The sequence below is a fragment of the Punica granatum genome, chromosome 7 (assembly GCF_007655135.1).
Source record: "Punica granatum isolate Tunisia-2019 chromosome 7, ASM765513v2, whole genome shotgun sequence".
NCBI classification, from domain to species: domain Eukaryota; kingdom Viridiplantae; phylum Streptophyta; class Magnoliopsida; order Myrtales; family Lythraceae; genus Punica; species Punica granatum.
In genome coordinates, this window is record NC_045133.1 from 4,639,246 (window position 1) to 4,659,391 (window position 20,146).

Consider the following 20,146-nt stretch of genomic DNA (forward strand, 5'->3'; position numbering starts at 1 on the left):
TAGATGACTCCATCCCTTCATTTCCGTTGCTTTCCCGGAAAATAATCATCGAGTCATCACAGTTATTTTCCATAGTTTCCAAACTATCCACTCCCTATGCAGTTCAAGGATTGTGCCCGAGGTAGAGCGAACAAAGCCAGTGGCCCTGGCTAGACAACAAGTTGTCGCAAATGTCTTTTGCTTTGGCTCCCTGTCCGCCCGAACCCCTCCCTCAACCACAACTCAGATTTGTGCCAACCTAAGGGGAGGAGGGATCGAGGCGACTTGATGAGGACCTCCTGGACTTGAATTGAATTGTTTCAGTCAGTTAAGAGGCTGAGAGAGTTGAGATGGCTCGACCACGACCACTTCGACACTGGGCACCTTGATGGCACTCCGTGATCGGGCTATATATAGGCCCAAACCCAAAATTGTTGAAGAAGGGCCTCCTTTTGAAAAATATATAAAAGATTTGAGGCGATTACATAATTTTGAAAAAGTTGTATTTTGGGACAATATGGTTTTTCTCCAGGGTTTTTGTATATTTTTTGGATAAGTGGCAGGAGTTTTGTATATTATTTGCTTAAGATGCTGAGTGGAAATTTATTGCCATTAAGAATCAAAGTGAGTTTGTTAAGGTGGTTTGGTGTCTACGTGTACACAATTAAATTTTGAATTCGAATCTTATGAATAAATAATATCCACTCTTAAGAAAGTTTTACTTTTTATTGGACCGATTAAGGTTGAATTTAAACTAGGTGGGAATCGTTGGACTTCGGAGTACCAGGTAGTGAACAGCACACCGGAAAAGAAAATTTGCCATTAAGAATAAACCATCTCATCATCAGTTTGACCATCTTCATATTTTCTTTTCTTATTGATAAACTTCTTATAAATCAATATGCTCAATACTTCCTGTATCTCTTTTCTGACTTATATAGAAATTTATTCCAGGTTATTCAGAATTCTGAGATGGTACCGATCTCGTGTTAGGATGAGTAGTTCTATATGGTTTCCAGATCATGTTAACATCGGTCAGTTCAAGTCTTGGGAAATATTGGTTTCCACAAGCGGCAAATGATCGGTTAATCATATAACATGATGTCAGTTCATGATTTTGAGTACCACGCCATTTCCTTAGCCTGCACTCAGCTTCACCAAAGAAACGGAAGCTTCGGATCACAACATTAAGTAATAACTACTTCAAATTAAGTTACATGGTCCTCAACATGAAATTAGAAAAACCAAGAAGGAATTTAATCAGGACATATATGTTAATTTAGTGTTGATGGATTTATGTTTATAGATAACCGAAATAGAACATCAAATGTTTTTAACTAACTGAATATTTTGTGTGTTTCCATACAACTGTAAAGAGAAACTTGGAATGATTTTAGGATCTCCATTTGAAAAAATGCTCACAGAAGACTACCATCTATAGGCATTTCTCAACATTTTGATACTTTTGTTCTATAAAATCACGAGATATTCCGATATATATGAGGCACAAACACATAATGATAAAAAAAAAGAATGTAGTGTAGCGGCACATTCTCCCACTTGGTAATCGAAGAGTTTCAGTTATATATTCAGTAGGACTACTAGTGCCCCTTTATTAGCTATTACGATTTTTATTTCATTATACTAGTCCAATAGACCTTACTTGTAACCGAAAAAAACCATATATAATTATGAGCTATGAATTAGTATTCGCTTCTTTTTGGTTAGTCGGTTTATATGTATGTTTTCTAATTACATATGCCCACAGGCTTGCTTATTCCCATGTCTTCTAATTCAGTATTATTCAAATAAGATTAACTACATTATATTATCTGACTTCTTATGATAGAAGATTATTATAGCATTTAAAACCCAATTTTTCTTAAAAAAGGAAGCATATACATATATCTCTTAAAAATTGAGTTGCTGAGTTATTATGTCTATCAAAAAGGATTTCATTTGAAATTCATTAATTAATTCCCAAATGAAATTCCAAAATATTATGTGCATGCTATAATTCTAAAGAAAATTACTTTAATAACACCATATTTTATAACAAAATTTGAAGGAATATATCACCAAATTAAGCCAATCACAGGGACACCTAATCATAATTATCGCACATCATATATGCATAAATACACACACACCCACGAAAAATATAGGTATAAATTAAATTCAAGAACAGCATATAGAGGTCCATGACCATCTACTAATAATTTAATTTTGCAGAGCATTTGACATACATGAGCATATATATATAGTGCGATGTGGGGTTGAAGCACATGTACAGCACTTGAACATCGGAAATTGGCTGATTATACGCACCAGTATATCCATGTAATCATTTCCCAAATTTATCTTTGCGACATCTATATATATATATGACCAACTTCGATACCATGTTTTACGGGTCATAAGTTATTCCGAAGAAGAAGGTGAAATAAACTATAACACGTGCGCAACTCAAACTCAAGGCGGACAAGAACAGAAATCGGCGATACTTCGCATCACTTGTACCTGGGTAACCAGACACTTGACGTAATGAGCTGTCTCTCGCAACAGACCCTCAAGGTCCATTGACTCACCGCCTGGAACGAGCTTCCGGAGCTTCTTAACATCCTGAGCCTTTGCTGCTAATTCTCGGCCTATCTTCTTCCTCTTCTTCCCGGACCGTCTCATTGTTCTCATATGTTGACGGACTTTACCTCGTCTTACCGATGAACTATGGCATCGGATCCTCTGGAGCATCGCTCGGCTCCACACTCTCCTTTTCCCGAAGGCTGAAGCCATGGATGCATAGGCAGCCAGCTTGACCCTTTGGCACTTCCGAAGGGCAAAGTCTTGGTTCGATGAAGAAGAAGCGGGAGGAGGACTCAGGTTATGTATCCGAGCCAAGGCTCGGAGGAACCCTCGAGCAAACCGGGATTTTAGGTGGCTGCTGACATTGTTCAAATCAGATAGTGATCCCATTAGGGTTTGTAGGGTTTGTGAACACTATTTCATGCCCTGTGTTGTTGCGGAATGGATCATATATCGAACTGCGAGGACAGGGAGAAAACAAGGAATGAGGGATTAGCCTCTGACAGACTGACACAAAACTGATGATTGGGAGGGGATAAAAAGGAAAATTTAGTTCTGACTTCTGACACACTGTATCTATCTATCTATCTGTACAGATTCAAGATAGGGAGAGAGATGTTTTGGAAGAGACATGAAACATGTGAAGAGAGTGAGATAAATATAAACAGAAGGGGAAGAAAAGGGATGAAAAGGGGAAAGAATGCATAGCAAATGTTAGGAGAGTGTTATTCATTCACTTGAACGTGTAATATTCAATTAAAATACTTGAAAGTGAGAATCTGTAAACTTATTATGGAGCCAGTTTTTCACTTTTAATCATTTTAATTGGGTGTTGTACATTCAAGTGGATGACTAACACTAACCCAATATTTAGTCAAGAACGCTAATAGGATCAAGACCCATTTGATTTAGTTTATAATATAATATACTTTTCTTGGTCACCGAATATGACAGCTGGTATATATAACACATATATATTTACAAATGTGATATCATGAAATGTTACTATTTTTTTCGGTAGGAGAAATGTTATTATTTAATATTACTAGATATTGAATTTAGTCAATAAATTAATCGAGCTACACTTGGAAATACAGAAAATTACTCGTGTGTTTGACTTAAACACAAGAGTAAATTATCATAAAATCACATACAATATTCTAGAGTACCATGTCGGTATCATATTCCCTGACTCAATAGCGATCGAATCGCCCCGTGAAGAGAGAAAGACAATCCAATAAGTCGGTGTTTAGATAGTACTGTGTCTTGATGACTTCATAGAAGCTCTTGCTTTCGGGTATAGATGAGGCGATGCCAGGGTCTAGAAGATCGAATGGAAGGATGGATGGATGAGTAAATCCCTCGTCAACTATGACCGGGAGGGAAGGAGGTGCCTTTTTTTTTTTCTTTTAACAATCTGAGGGAGGTTTATGAACTTAATATAAGGAAAAGAAAATTCAAGTACCAGATCAATGATAGTAACATTGATCTAATAATAGCGAGAATTGAATCAAAAATTCCTTTTATTCCTAAATTCTTAGTAAAGACATGTGCCAATACACTACTGCCTCTCACTCGAGAAGCGCCAATTTTTGTGGGCCTGAGTAGGCCCAACTACCATATGAGTGCACATGGCTCCTATTTTTTCCCTCACATGGACCTCCCGGACCCACTCTTCTCATCCTTTGTTCCCTTCCCATTCCTTTGTCCTGTCTTTCAAACACAAAGTCCATATATATACGTCTGCCTTTCTCATTCTTTTAAATATGTATATGTATATGTTTATGTATATTCTAAAGACTAAAACCTCCTCTTGGTATATATGTGATCTAATTAAGTAGATCAAAGGACGATATCATCTTACAATTCACGAGTTGCAATCTGATATGCCAACTTACCAATAAGTCGGTTTAGAGGTATATAATAATCTAGTAGGACAAGAACTGACCAATAAATCGCTATATGGTCATTTGATCAATAGGACAGACAAATTGTTTAGAATCTATATTGCGATACGCATAATGACTGTTGAGAAATCACAACCGATGAAATCGTCGAAATATGACCCCCTTACGCACACAATAAATATATCTATATGCACTTGTGATAAACTTGTGAGCTCATTACCTCCTACCGCAACTTCCAAGAGACCATCGACTTTGATCTTTCAACATATAGTCTCTCCCTCTCCCTCTCCCTCTGTGTGTGTATATATATCGATTAAGTTCTTTTTTTCTTAGCTTACCTTTAAGATCACATTGTGTGAAATATAACAGATATACTTAGATTTGTTTTTGGGTCACATACGATATCATTAGATGACAATCTGCTTATACACATAATAGTAATCCTCCAAATTCGAGATTGAACTCGAGAAAATTGTCTTGAAATTAAAAAGTTACATATACACTATAGCAACAGAAGAGATTCCGAAGTTTTCGCTTTAAAACTGCGGTACCATAAGGATGCGCATAAATGTAGACATCATCGTCTCAATGCTATTGCTAGCCAGCTAAAGCATTAGGACAAAGGCGTTGATTAATTTTTACCCGAAAGATTTGTTCATCCAATTCTTGATTGAGTTGATTTTATTTTAGCTGGCAAATATATTCGGGTCGAATATGTCAAATTTTTAAAGATAATTAAATTATGAGCAAGTTGTCACGTTTCTTGATTTTTAGTTGTTAACAGAAAGGTTACTAAAAAGGTCGTTGATCATCACTCTTCCCGACAATGAACTCATGAAAATGACAACATTTGCTGTGACTCAACATTTCCATTAAAAAAAAAGAAATGAAAATAATTTACATTAAAGCAGTCCAATTAATAGTCGTCAGTCGAGTTTTGTTCGAACATCAATTAGCAAGCGTATATATGTATATAAGATTATTGAGATGTCCGTCTTTCAATTTTTGAACGAATAAATAATGATATAAATTTTGAAAAAAGAGGTATATAATTAACCAAGTTTCTATTTTGTTAGAATATATATATGGCATATCAAACCCAATCACATTACGAGTAATGTGGCTATCCTATAATGTTCTTGTATTGAATTTGTACATATATATATATATATGTGCGTGTGTGTATTTCTTGCAGGGATGGATGGAGGGGCTTAAGGGAAGTGAGCAGCTCCCTTATAGCTTCTTTTAATTGTGTGTTTACACTCATTTTTCGCGCTTTGTGGTAAATGAGGCATAGATGTGTGAAGCCCGCGAGATTGACCCATGCGAGGAGGATGGTCCACAATTCAAGCCCACGTTACAAGACCTACCCGAATCCACAACACAACCCGATCTGGACAACCGTGTATTGGGTTAGCGGCTCATGAATGGAAATTATAGATTTGTTTCCAAGCGTAGGCGAAGACGAATGTGGACAAATTCTTCATTTTAGGGAATTTCCTATGCATAGTGTGTCCAAGATATTGCCCCAATATGGAGGATATTGAACGTGCAAAGATTACTCCGTACAAGGAAGATTATGTGCTCTTACACACATGGATATTGGATATTCTCAAGGCCAAACAAGGAAGAGACATGGAAGGAAATTCTATAAAGGATATCCATACATTGCCAAATGGATGTGAACGTACTACATGGAAAATATCTTACTCACTTCCTCCATTTCTCAAGGCAGACGACTCCAAGATAGGAATGAATATTTCCTGAACATGGAAATGAAAAAGAACACTATGGAGCTTCCCTTGCATTTGCTTTGCTTAATTAGAAATAAGTGGATGGTATTTCCCACATAATATTAGGTTAGCTAATTACTAAGTTTAACCGTTTATTTCCCGGTTTCTTGTCTATAAGAACTAGACCCATCTATTGTATCTCCTCCCCGACATCAATCACAAAATGGCTTTACACCACGCACCTTTACCTTATCTTTACTTTATTGCACCGTAGTTCAATATCTATCTTACCAACACCATTTTTCTTATCATGCAATAGCTTTCCAAAGCGATCCCACCAATCCATCGGTATATCCTTCTACCCGACTTGATTCCCGATCAAGGTGGTCTCCATGAGCTAAGGTTCCGGCCCGAGCTCACCCTTTTCGGCTTCTAGTGGCCGGACTCAACGCTTCATTCCACTTCCGGCTAACTCAGCCATGAAGCCACACAACTCTCCCACTAGTCATCTAAGGCTGTGAACTACACTAAAGACCAGCTTCTAGTCATCTCTCTCGACATCATCCTATTGTTAGCGCTCACTCGTATTTGGGGAGAATCCTAGCGGCTAAATCCTCGGGCCGCGTAATCGTCTGACCGTCATTGTCTATCCTCTGCCACGACATCTCTCCTAAACCCGGCTGCCGACTAGACCTATGGACTTTTGGTAAGTATAAAAAAGGTGAATTTATATTTTAGGAAAATAAGCACACAACCACTTTAATCGACACATATCTTGGTAATTTTTCTTATTTAAGTATGAAAAAGGTGTTTCAAATCATCACCAACTTAATTGCCCTTTTCTTATTTACAAGGACACATGTCCTAATTTTTTGTGGTGAAACACAAGGTTATGTTAGCCTATGATTGATGAGAATTATCCTCATTTGGGCATTGACTTGACTATGAGTAAGAGATGCTTTTAATGAATTCCGAACTTGTGCACGATATCTTTCCTAAACCAAGTTGTTGACTAGACCTACGAACTTCCGCGCCGTGGCGCTACGCTCTAGCACGGTGAGGTCGGCTCATGGTTTCGCTACCAATCCTTGGGACTGTGCCCTGGTACGCTTGGCAACACCAATCTCGTAAGAGATTCACTAAGCGCGTGTACCGAAAGTAAGATTGTGTGATTCTACGAGAAACAGTGTGGCAAGTGGAATTGCGGATTATTAAGGGTTATGCATAAGTGGGTTATAGAGGGTTGTTATACAAATGCGTTCGAATTTTGATGCTATCAAAAAATAACATATTGTTCTAATTACTCAAGCTCCCCGCTCCCTTAAATCGAAATTATATCCCCCTAATCACTGTTCCAAGCTCCTCGTAGCTTTTCGAGCCAAATCCTGAGTCCATCCCTCTGTGTTGTGTACGTATGTGGCCAGGTGTGCATGACATATCAAACTTGCATTTCATACCATGTGAGATCTTGATATGACTACAACCGTTTAAGATAAAAGATTAACACTGTCAGATATAGTGTAATTTAGTTATTTATTACTTAATAATAATAATAATAATAATAATAATGTACATATATATGTTGGTTCTTTCAGCTCAAGGCTCTTATTTTCCTAATAATCACAATCTTGGACAAATACGAAAATCAATATCGAATCGAAGATATGTGTGCCTTTAATTGCTGCACTAATGATGATTATTAATGATCTTTGAAATGGCTAGAAAAAGAGGGCTAGGGGGGAGAACATGGGTGGGCCTCATATTTGCCTATTAATTGGCATACATCAACCCCTTTTGGATTTAGACTTTCTAACCAACCTCATAATTAGGGCTAGGGTCTTTGAGATGAGCAGATAATCATTTTGCCCTAATCAAATTGTGATTAGGACCACCAAGCACGGGCCTGTAGCTCAAGGACATGTGTCACCCCAATTGGGACACTTAAAGAGAAGACATTGCCCAAATTATATATTTCTTGTTAATATTTGAGTTGATAAGATAATTAATTAGTTAATTGATTGAAGCACCCATAAATTCTTATGCTGAAAAAGGGATGTGTAAGGGGTCTAATGAGAGGAAAAATAAAAAAAATAGTGTCATGGAGTGGAAGCAACTAGTATAAAGTTTAAGAGTTTTAAGTTTGATTCTGATTAGTAAAACTTATTGAAATAATCATTTTATATGATGTGAAAAGGATATGGTTATACACAATAGTCCAAAATAATATTTTGAGGCTGATTTTTGTTGTTTTTTTAATGTGTAACTTAGTCCCTATACTTTAAGAGTGTTAGTCCCTTAAGTGGTCTTTCCTTAGTTGCCGACGCGGCCGCATGCCTCATTCCGATGCAATGGAGTGCCACTACCAACTCTACTTTCTAGCAAAGAACCATATATTTATAAAGCCTTATACGGTAATTACAACTCGATGCCGAATGGAGGTCGAGTTGGCGCAGATCAGTACATTTGATTGATATGAGTTTTACGGAACTGAGAGCTGATGCGACATTCTCTAGGCTGAATAAGCCATAAAAAAGTTACATGAACCGGGAAAACAATGGCATCTTCAAGTTCGAATTTTGGTACATGATGATGAAGTAGTCTTTTGAATTTGATACCGGACTTGCACTTTTGGTTTGGTTTATTCATTTGTATATGGACAAGAAAATAATGAAATCCGAATCCTACCCAAACGTGACTTCTTGTTCGGTTCTTGATCAAAAAACCAAACATGACTTGAGTTTTTGATCGAAAGGTGAATCGAACCATTGCCATCCTAACTGAAGATGGTCTCCTATAAAGTATCCCAGTCAGTATTACATAGCAAAGTCCTACATATCCGTTTCTCCAAAACCTGTGCATCCTGTTGGATGATCAATTATGGGGTGGAAGCCCGAACACAATAAATACGAAGTAACTGAAATATACAAAACTGGGGCATCGTGGTCACAGTTGCACTGGGAAAAGGCAGATGCTAAGGTCTCTTGAACTGAGCTCGAGAACATGGAATTCTGAGACTTCTGCAATGCAGTTCAGTCCTGGAAATGATCATAATCCAGAGTGGGCTGCTTACCCAAGCTAAACTATGAATTATCTTTCGTTTGATCATCCATACCATTTTATGCAACGTAACCGAGTGGAGATTGCCATTTCTGACCCGTGAGACGCCTGACGGGAAAATAATGAAACACCAAGACGACCTCAACAAGCACTCAGAATGCTATCTCCTGTAGAACCTGAAGGGTCTTTTGATGAACCTGAGAGTGGACAAGGATCAGATTTGAAGTTAAGAAGCTGCCAAAGAATTACTAGAATAACGTCTTCACTCCTCTCTCGCTCTTGAAACTAATCCAATGCACCAAAGTAAATATATATATATATATACACACACACACACACACACACATAATGCAGAATTTAAACAGTCAGGTGAACTGGGGAGTTACATTACAGGTTGTCTATGGGTTCAACCATGTAGCCCAAATTCATTGCTCAAACCGGTGACTCTTAGTGATATATGTGTGTGTGTGTGTGTTTGTGTAATGACCATTGCTAAAGCTACGACGAATTTTTTAAGACAAAAAATAGCTTCTGGATGGAGGTCGGCCTTATGTTTTTGTCAGTCATGGATGCCTTAACTGAGTTGGATTAATGGGATACCTTTGAACTTCTTCCCCGGTGGTGATCGATCGATCTCATCGATACGACTGGCCATATCCGTGGTCAGAATCATCGATACGATTTATGGACTTACCTTTGAACTTCTTATCTGCGGCTGGTGTGACAGCAGATATGGGCTAATCGTATCGACTGTGTAATATTGTAATCTCCAAAAAGCTATGAAAATTGCAAAATACTCCCTCGCAGAAATTGCAAAAATGCCCCTCGTCCACCCCCAACCCCACCACGATTCTCCCGTTTTCCCTGCCCCTTCCAAACTCCATCCTCTCAGTCGGTTACCGGATGGACCTTCAGCGGGAGAAGCAGTTCCAGTGCCAGACCATCGGTGGACTCTCTCTCGAAGGTTGATCAATCCGATCGATGCATCGTCGGTGTTTTGAACCTAGCTGTAATCGCGGAAGCGGTAAACCATCGCAGAGCCCAACTCTACGAGTAACCACTTCCATTGCTTTTGACTCTGCTCTTTGACATTAGGACGATCACAATGCGAGTAGTTCACAAAATAGATTTGCCTCGTGGCTATTGATTTATTGCATCGAATATCTTCAATTGCTTTGGATTTTCAATTTTTAAGGAGTGAGATCTCCTCACAGAATGTTTCTATGTAATACGGTGCTTCCACATAAATTTATTATTTATAAAATAGGCGATATTAGTCACACTCAAATTTTAGCAAAGTTGGCAAATATAGAGATACCCAGCATTGGACATTAACTTTTGAAGATATATTCTTTGGCTGGACTTTGTTGTGGTTGGAATCCTTTCACCTACATTGGACCATTTTAGATTTTATTTCGTAGTACGGTTCTGGGACATGCATGGTAGGATTCCGGATCTCAACATGGTTGGCCCACTTGTGTTATGAGCCATCAACTTGCCGGTTCTTGATTTTCTAAACAAATAAAAATAAATTGACTAATATGCTACAATTGGTTCGAGCAGTTCGACATTTATTCTGTTAAAATAAAATCTCAAGTTCGTGTTTTCCTAATTGAGAAAATCCATGTTGGAAGAGATTTATCATTTTAGTGATCGATTCAGCTCAAACTGAACTAGTCGGATCTTGTTAGATTTCTGAATATCAGTGTGCAATCGAAAGAAAAATTATTGAAAATAAGCATTATACATATGAATATAATGATATTTTAGAAATAAAAGATTAATAAATTTCTGTGGGTTTAAGAGAGCTTTCTCAATTTTCCAGAGACCACTCACCTATCCGAAATGTTTTCAATTCAATTCATTTTAGTTCGGTTCGATTCGATTCAATTCAATTGTAAATGAATTACGTTGTTTAGAAAATTAAAGAATTTAAGTGAATCAAGTTGAATTACCTTGTTTGGAATGCATTTGAAAGATATTAATTTATTTGAAAAAGATTTTGAAATTTAAAAATTATAAGTAGTTAGTTTCAAATGAGTTGAATGAAAGCTAAATCTGGTTGATTTTTGGCCGATTGAAATTCCAACGTAAATCTTGCATTTTTAAAACCAGTTATGTATCGTTTTGAAACCACACAGTAAGATTCAATTGAATTCTTGTAAAATGAATGGAACTCTTGCAATTTTTTTGGATTTCAAACAGAATGTAAAAGTAAGATTAGATTATAAGCTTGTGAATCGAGATTGGGTCCGTTTGATTGTGGAGTGAAAATGTTTTCCACTCCACTTCACTTTAATTTTTATTCAATTCAACAATATAATCATTACTTTTTCTCGTTTTTTCTTCAACTTTTTTTTATCTTTAATTACCATTCAATTAAAATTTTTAATACTAATATCTCTCAATTATTAATTACTTTTTTCACAATTAAAAAACAAAATTATTATTTTTTTATCTTCTTCCTCAACTCTATTATTATAATCCAACTTAAATATATATATATATATATGTTGTCATTTAGCTATTTTAATGAGAATGAAATTCAATTTCAAAATTTAACTCTATTGGCAAACGGACTTAACTGCTCTTTTTCTGTGGCTTAGTTGTTACCTAAGAGACAATCAATGATATGGTCTTTCTTTTCAGCTTTAACCGGCCCAAACATGATATATATATATATATATATATATATATAGCCATAAAGACGTGGTTATTGGTTACTCCTCTGTGCTTACTCGAGGCATATTGGTTACGACTTCCATACTTAGGCAAGCCTGACGGCCGACGTTTTGTCAGTTATGGATGCCTAACTGAGATCGATTAGAGTGGTACCTTTAAACTTCTGCTTAGTGATCTCATTGATATTATTGGCCATTTTCGGAGTCAGATGATTCTTCCAGTCACCAACCTCACCTTTTCGGAAGTACTCCCGGTAGCTCCCCAATGTTACAAAGCTCCATAATCTCAAGCACGGTGCCCTTCTCCTCTTCCTCGGAGGTGAACGGCTGCCCTAAGAACTTGGCCAACCTCTTCACATGCCATACCTTATCCATTTTCGTGTCTTCATATTTCAGGAACAATACATTGTTAGGGTACTCCAGACTTGCTTTCCAGTACCCTAACACATGATCCCAGAAGGATCCACAGGGAGAGACACCTTGCAAGAACAAGTCAACTGCCTCTTCCAACGGAAGCGCCAACAGTCGATACTTCTTTTCTTGATGCTTGCATAGTACCAGAAGGAAACAACCACGTCCTTAGGGTCCCTCCACATGTGCACGGTGCGGCAACGTTTGGGACCCTTGGCTAACTCGGGCATCGTGTTGTAGGGAACATGAGTGGACAGCAGGCGAGGCGAGGGAAGTATCTCCGGGTCCCATGATGGGGGTCGTCCTGAACAAGCATAGCTCAAGGAAAGGCACACACTCGTGCACGCTATTTTTGAGAAATGGATGTGCCTTCGTGTTAGTGTAAATTGCTCTATTCATGATCAAGATGATCTAAGCCTTTGAGCCAAGTTGTGCCGCATTATGGAGACGTGGCCAGGAGAACATTGCTCTGTCAAGGTTTAAAGTGCTCATGTAGGTAGATTGCTCCTTCTAATCCGATACCGGGGCCGTACCAAGAGCCTTGGAGCATGTATAGATTCTCACTCATCCATTCCTTTTCCAATGGAAGAGTTGGGATTATGAGTTCTTTGTATCTTTTATAAGTTTCCTCCACATATTCCTCCTCTTCCTTGGAATTGGGCAGAAAGCATTGCTCTGCCTTGACAGATGAAGTTGCCATGAGATGGAGAAATCTGGAAAGTGTATTATAAGCTTTTGTATATATGAGAGAGTTTGCATCAACTAATTATAATGTTTTCCATTATATATATAGCCAGCCGTACGAGAAAGTTGTTAGAGAAAGCGGATAGAATACTGAGAGCATCGATCACTAGAACTGAACTTCCAACAGATTATTTAAGAAGTCAAAGAGTAGTGAACGCAAGTTGTCTCACCTAACATGGGACTTTACTTGAATTAATTATTAAACATAGATTAATAATCTCTACTTTGGATTATGCATAATTATCTGTGCCCTTGAATTGATTCATAACCAACCTAAATTAAATTTTTATGTGCATAGAACGAATGTTAACATTTAACATAATATTGTATATAAATTAACCTGAAAAATTATTCTGACATTATATGTATATAATGGGAATCAATTAACATTTACAAACGAATAAAAAGTATTTAGATATATATTTACCATTCTAACCCCACGATATTATAATTTAAATAATATTTTGGAGAAACCTGGGAAGTATATATTATAAGCTTTTGTATATATGAGAGAGTTTGCATGAACTAAATATAATATAATGTTTGCCATTATATGTCTAGCCATGAGATGGAGAAACCTGAAATGTGTAATATAAGCTTTTGTACATATGAATGAGTTTGCATGAACTAAATATAATGTTTGTCATTATATATATAGCCAGCCATACGAGAAAGTTGTTACAGAAGGCGGAAGGAATACTGAGAGCATCGATCACGAGAGCTGAATTTCTAACAGAAGATTATTTTAAGAAGTCAAAGAATAGTGCACGCAAGTTGTCTCACCTAACATGGGACTTTACTTGAATTAATTATTCAACATAAATTAATTATCTCTACTTTGGATTCTGCATAATTACCTGTGCTGTTGAATTGATTTATAGCCAGCATAAATTAATTTTTTTTTATGTGCATTGAATGATGACATAATTATTTGTATTTTGGATCATATAAATAGATCAGCGAATACTATTGAAAGGAAAGCGTCTACACCATTTATTAAATTATCTTTTTCCAAAATTCTATCAAATGTTAACATTTAACATAATATTGTATATAAATTAACATGAAAAATTATTCTGATATTAAATATATATATATAATGGGAATCAATTAACATTTACAAACTAATATAAAGTATTTAGATATATATTTACGATTTTGACCCCACGATATTATAATATTTGCCTTTATGACCCTATTTATTGATTGGGTTACAACTTTATATATATACTAGACTAGTGAACCGGTGCGTGGCACGGATTTTGTAAAAAAATCTTATTATAAAAACTTTATTATAAAATATTAGATATTAATACAATAATTTATATTGACGTATATGCTTTCATATATACTATATCATACGCATGCCATATAATATTAATTCAAGAGCTCATAAGCAAATAATTCATGTAAGATATTTTATAGACATGATCTCAATTACCAATTCAATTCATAAGAACTTAATAATATAATAAAATCCCAAAAAATAAAAAAATTTCTAATTTTGGTCAATGAAAGAAAATTAATAATTGTAGAATCTAGTATACTTTTACATTTTGTATTTGCAATTGTCTTTTTTTCACTCATATTTCATATGTTAAGTTTGATGAAATGACTAATCACTTCGATGAAATATTGATTTAATTTAACTTTTATAAGGCTAACAATGATTATTAATATTAATTAATTAAAGTTTAATAATTATTAATTTCTTTAAAATTATGTATATTTAATTACTAATAAAATATCAATTGCTTATAAAATAACTGTAAGAGATTAAAATTCTTCTTTAATATTTCTTTTGGATATATTATCTTTAATTACAATAATAAGAGATATTATTTAATATCTATATAGCATATTAAATTATTAATACATGGACAATTCTACCCCTGCTCAATAGAAGTAATTACATTCCACTCCTATTTAATAGGGTGAGATACTACTCTATATATATATATATATATATATATAGGTTACACTTATACTTTCCCGTGCCCATTCAGCACTAGAAGTTGGGGGTAATATGGAAGAGAACTCAAAAGTGGTGGTGAGAGCTAGGTAGCTTATAATGTTTGCCGAGTTTTGATATGACATATCTATCGGGAGGGCAATGCTCGTACAAATTGGCCCGTGAATTAAGCTTTCTTTCACTTTGGATTCATTGAATTTTCAGTAACAGGCGATGCACACTAAAATGTTGGCTCTTTAGTAAGGGGTGTGCCACCGCATCAACCTAATTTTTTAAGGAATTTCTTCTATTTCCAGCGGGAAAAAAAATAAATTAAAAAAAAATGTTTCTAGTATATACGGAAGAAGCCACGGTACGTGCAATAAAGCTTCCAAAGCCTATTAATTTGGGTGTGAAGGGGTCAAATGGGCTTCATTTATTGATTCCTCCTCCCCCTCGCTGCACTAATTTTTCATTGAGTTGTCTATTCCTGGTCTCTCCTCTTCTTGTCTTCTCCTCTTGCAAAGAGCTTTAAATGTAACAAATAGATAAGTAGCCTAAACCCAGAAAACAACTCATATTCTTCATACAGATATATTTCGGGTTAAGAGAGATGATCGATAACCTCGGTAAATTAAGAAAGAAATATAAAGAGTGCACGCCCAATGCATTCAACGTATTAAGTTATCAAATGAATCTCTGCCTCCCTCGAATCGTTAGCGATACATACATGTCTCTGCTTTGACTGAGAATGTGATAGTGCATGACCATTGAGGATGAGATTTGATTTGATGATTCGTGCACCCATGCACACTTAATATCTGACACGAGATAGCGGCATGATCTATTGACCTTATAGGCTGACGATGCCTCTTTTCATATAACATTTTGGCTATTTCAGGCCAATCCAGTGATTACATGATGTAAAATTCCGTCTCCAAGAGTTCATTTTCTTTTTGCATCGCAAGTGGTTACCGAGAATTTCTGCATGCACATTTTTCTTATACTGTACGTGAGGATCTCGAGTGACCAATCACCTGTGGAGAAGCAGGATGAACGGGGAATAGGGAAGCTAAGCCGGTGGTTAATTGCAAATACTATTCGTGGGATCTTTGATGGCCACATCAAATCAACACTTTGTATGGTGAATATTACGTTGATCTAACCACAAATCAGGGATGCCGGAACAGGTCATGTTACGAACAGTAGAAATATTTACCGCGAAAAGAATCATATAGTCCTCCTCTGGTACAATAATCACATGGGGATGGACTTCTCAGTTGTTTTTTTTTTTTCGATTATAAGGAATGCCCATGAAACTGATACATGAAAATAAAAATTTTAAGTATTTAATAAAGGGGTACGGGTAATCTCATTGGATATCGAATCTGGGACCTCACTAGGTTTCGATATCTGGCGTGAGACTACTTGTGTCCATATTTAGGATTTTTATTTCAATGTATTAAATCTATAAACTTTATTGTAACCGGAAAAAAAAAAGAAGAATATTGTTTGTATTAGAAAATGAATAAAAGGATAGTGGGGCGCCCATTCACCACAGTAGGCCAACTAACTATTAAATGTGGCTATCATAGTACGTTGGATCAGTTGAACGTCTAGGAGTATCTATGGGAGGATTCGATTGTTTCTAATTTTCTAATCTTCATTTTCTTGAGCATTTTAACATGCACTCTTATATGTCCCTATAGGAATGTTCTCACAAATCTGTCGTCTATGTAATGTATTTATATATATTTTAATTAATATAGTTTTTCACCTGTTACTTATAATTGCGATATATAGTCTAACCAAGATCTAGTTAGCGAACCTAGAGTTCTTCAATCGATAAAGACGGGTATAAACATACAAATTCGAATTTTCTGTCAATTTAGTTGATCGGGTGAACTGTAATCATCCGATCCATTGAGCACGTACCTTCACAAGTGACCCTTTGTCTATCCATTATAAGTACCTTCACAAGTGACATTGTTTCGTGATATCACCCCGCTTTTTTAAATCGAAATACCCGCATTCAGAGAACACAAGACCCAGCTATATTGAATTTTTTAAGACAACAATGGCTCCTGGAGGTGGGCATGCTTAACTTAAGGGTAAAGACCAATCTAACTATATCTATATATTATATAATTTAGACGCTTCCAGCGATAATTATAATAACTATAATTTAGTCTCGGAAAAAGAAAAAGTAACAAAGATCATTTAATCCATTTTGTATCACCCGTTGGAAAGTTTCATTTCATCATATTTCTACCGATAAACAATTCCCCCGTCATGAGGGTGAATAATCTGGCAAAAATTAGTTCCAACCACGACGGAGAGTACATCGAGATACTGTATGGAATAATCAGGTCGGGATCATCATTTGTAGATGAGGGCGTCCCTTCCTGGGCCCACACCGATATAATGAATCGGTACTCCGACGAGGTCTTCGATCCTCTCCACGTACTGGCGAGCAGCTTTGGGAAGGTCGGAGTAGTTCCTGATGGAAGAAATATCACTCTGCCAACCTGGTAAAACTTCATATTCCACCTAAAAGACACCAAGAAAATGAGAGTTATGCCTCCAAGAACCGAGGATGTACCATTGAGCTTCACTTGATCACTCACACTGAGAGTTAAAAGACTCACCTTTAATTGCTCAATTAGTCGTAGATCGGCAGGGAACGAGTTGATGGGTGTACCATCGGCGTGTTTGTATGCAACCCCTATTTGGATCTCGGGAAGATCCGACAAGACATCGAGCTTGGTGAGGTTCAAAGAAGAGAATCCATTAATTAGGCAACAGTATCTGAGAGCAATTACATCGAGCCACCCACAACGCCGAGGACGACCAGTAGTTGTCCCGAACTCCTGGCCTGCGAATCTTAGCAGATCACCACCCTTCCCCAGTATTTCCGTCGGGAAAGGGCCAGAACCAACTCTTGTGCTGTATGCTTTAACCTGTGCAGAAAAACAGAAGCTAGAAATTCTGTTTTCCAAGAAATGAAACCATCTAGCAGTATCTATGCAACACATCGACATCAACTTCATCGGGTAGTTCATGCAATAAAGTTGAAGTTTTGACAGGCATAAAATCGACATAAAAGACATCTTGCTAGACGACTTTCTCCAGAAATTGACGATAAATATGAACTTCAGTTTCTTAGCAGATAACCGAATGATGTCGTCTTATAAGCCGTCTAAATGTGCCAATGAAGTCTGCAAAAAGGTCTAGCTTTACACCAAAACAGTAACATCTCAGGGATTAGGCCATAAGCGGCACATGTGACTTTGGAGGCAAGGTCACATTGGGACTCCATCCACGTGCCTGAGTTAGATCTCAAATTAAGACAATTTGTTAACCCAACTTCTTCTCCTATAGACCTTTTAAAATTTGGTGCACTATAGACCTCTCAAAATTTGGGTGGGCTATAGAACCCTTTATCAGTTACAGCCAATCAAAGTCTCTATTTTCAAGCATGCATATGCAATTCCTGATTCGTCCTTTAGAATAAATGAGCGAGACATGACCAAAATCTGTAGGAACTAAGGTTCATTTGATTCGAAGAAATGGATCAGAGTTGTCTTACAGTAGTCTGGTCTCATAGAACACTTCTATTCAAAACAATTGTGTACCTTTATATGTAAGGTGGCCTAACAAGTTGTCGTATAAGGTGTAAACTCAGACAGTTTCCTAAACTTCACGTGGCAAATCGAGACAACACCGAACTACAAGGGCAAATTGAAAGCACCATATAATATAACAATGAATCAGAAATCTTAGCTAGAAAACAAGAAGAAAGTTTGATAGGAACTTACAACTCCAATTAGATCACCGAGAACTCTTGGGGCAATGCCAAGGCCAGTGCAGATTCCACCAGCGGACGGGCTAGAGGAAGTTACGAAGGGAAATGTTCCGAAATCAATATCCAACATGGTTGCTTGACCACCTTCGACCAATATTTTCTTCTTCTGCGCAATGGACTCATTCATCACATGCACAGTATCCGCAATGAACGGTTCCAACCTCTCAGCGAATCTCTTGTACCTCTCGACTTCTTCCTTAAGCATCTCAGGCCCATAATTGAAACCTTGGAACCCCGCCGCTGCATCCGACAACAATAGATCAAGCTTCTGTGGGAAAGTATCCATGTGCCTGAGGTCGCTCACTCTGATACCATTCCGATTCATCTTGCTAGAATAACATGGCCCGATCCCCCTCTTGGTTGTCCCGATGAAAGATTCAGCCAGCTCCGCTTCCCGCAGACCATCCACAACTTGGTGGAAGTCAAACAATAGATGGGCACGATCAGATACCAGGATCCTTCCTTTGCAAGAGATGCCATTGGCCTCGAGTACGTCGATCTCCTTAAAAAGCACCGGAAGATGCACCACGACTCCGTTTCCGATGACACAGAGAGTGTCCTCATTAAGGATTCCCGAAGGAACGAGGTGATGAGCAAACTTTTTCCCCTCTGCGTTGTAGATGGTATGCCCAGCATTAGCTCCACCCTGACATCAAACGAAAAGACTGCATGAACTAAATTGCTATCGAATGAGATCCTGTCACTCTCAGCTTCACTTCACACGCCCGACAAGAATCTCATTTTTTTTTCTGGAATTGTCTTATCGCCTCCATAGCTAGAAAGCAATTTCCTTTGGCATACCAATGACTAAAGAATCAAACTTTCTAACACGCTAACGCAATCGCATGTTCATTACTACAGAGAAGAGCACGAAACTGTCAGAGGAATCGCAGACGACAGAGCCATTCACCTGACAACGAGCGACGATGTCGAAATGCTGGGCCAAGATGTCGACGAGTTTGCCCTTGCTTCGTCTCCCCACTGGCAGCCCAGCACGGCCGAAACCTGGCTGAGCGAGTCGATTCGGCTCAGCCCCTCTCCCGCCGCCGGATCCGAGGCCACGCTCAGCAAAGCCGAGGAGGCGGGGGGGCTGACGGAGGAGAAGACGAAGCCCGGGCGGCGGGCGAAGGAGGGGAGGGGCTGGTGGAACCGGAGTCTCCTCCGGCGAGGGGACGCGACGGGGTTGGAGGCGAGGGTGAGAGAGGCTATGCTCATGGCGACTCCGCAGGTAGAGA

At 37.6% G+C, this 20,146-nt stretch overlaps 3 protein-coding genes across 3 annotated transcripts; all 3 read right to left on the reverse strand.

Moving 5' to 3' along the window:
* Positions 1 to 2,451: 2,451 nt before the first annotated feature.
* Positions 2,452 to 3,210, reverse strand: LOC116213691 (transcription factor IBH1-like). Its single transcript, XM_031548722.1, has one exon. The coding sequence runs from the start codon at positions 2,950 to 2,952 to the stop codon at positions 2,452 to 2,454; it is 501 nt and encodes a 166-aa protein (XP_031404582.1). The 5' UTR covers positions 2,953 to 3,210.
* Positions 3,211 to 12,171: 8,961 nt separating this feature from the next.
* Positions 12,172 to 13,051, reverse strand: LOC116213692 (cytosolic sulfotransferase 7-like). The gene is made up of 3 exons (XM_031548724.1): positions 12,874 to 13,051; positions 12,473 to 12,655; positions 12,172 to 12,380 (listed from the first exon to the last, which is right to left on the reverse strand). Exons 1-3 carry the CDS (start codon positions 13,049 to 13,051, stop codon positions 12,172 to 12,174), a joined length of 570 nt encoding a protein of 189 aa, XP_031404584.1.
* A 4,189-nt stretch (positions 13,052 to 17,240) lies between these two features.
* On the reverse strand, positions 17,241 to 20,126 carry LOC116212688 (adenylosuccinate synthetase 2, chloroplastic-like). Its single transcript, XM_031547332.1, is given in 5 exon segments — positions 17,241 to 17,596; positions 17,695 to 18,006; positions 18,865 to 19,557; positions 19,822 to 19,880; positions 19,883 to 20,126. Coding segments are annotated over 5 exon segments (1,479 nt in total). The 3' UTR covers positions 17,241 to 17,425.
* Positions 20,127 to 20,146: the final 20 nt, after the last annotated feature.

What these genes read in the sequence shown, in the direction of transcription:
- LOC116213691 (XM_031548722.1), bottom strand. Translation starts at nt 2,952, where the DNA reads ATGGGATCACTATCTGATTTGAACAATGTCAGCAGCCACCTAAAATCC.
- LOC116213692 (XM_031548724.1), bottom strand. Translation starts at nt 13,051, where the DNA reads ATGGCAACTTCATCTGTCAAGGCAGAGCAATGCTTTCTGCCCAATTCC. An exon ending in AGGCTCTTGGTACGGCCCCG is followed by an intron (nt 12,656 to 12,873) that starts GTATCGGATTAG and finishes ATGCTTGTTCAG; the next exon opens with GACGACCCCCATCATGGGAC. An exon ending in TGCAAGCATCAAGAAAAGAA is followed by an intron (nt 12,381 to 12,472) that starts GTATCGACTGTT and finishes ATCATGTGTTAG; the next exon opens with GGTACTGGAAAGCAAGTCTG.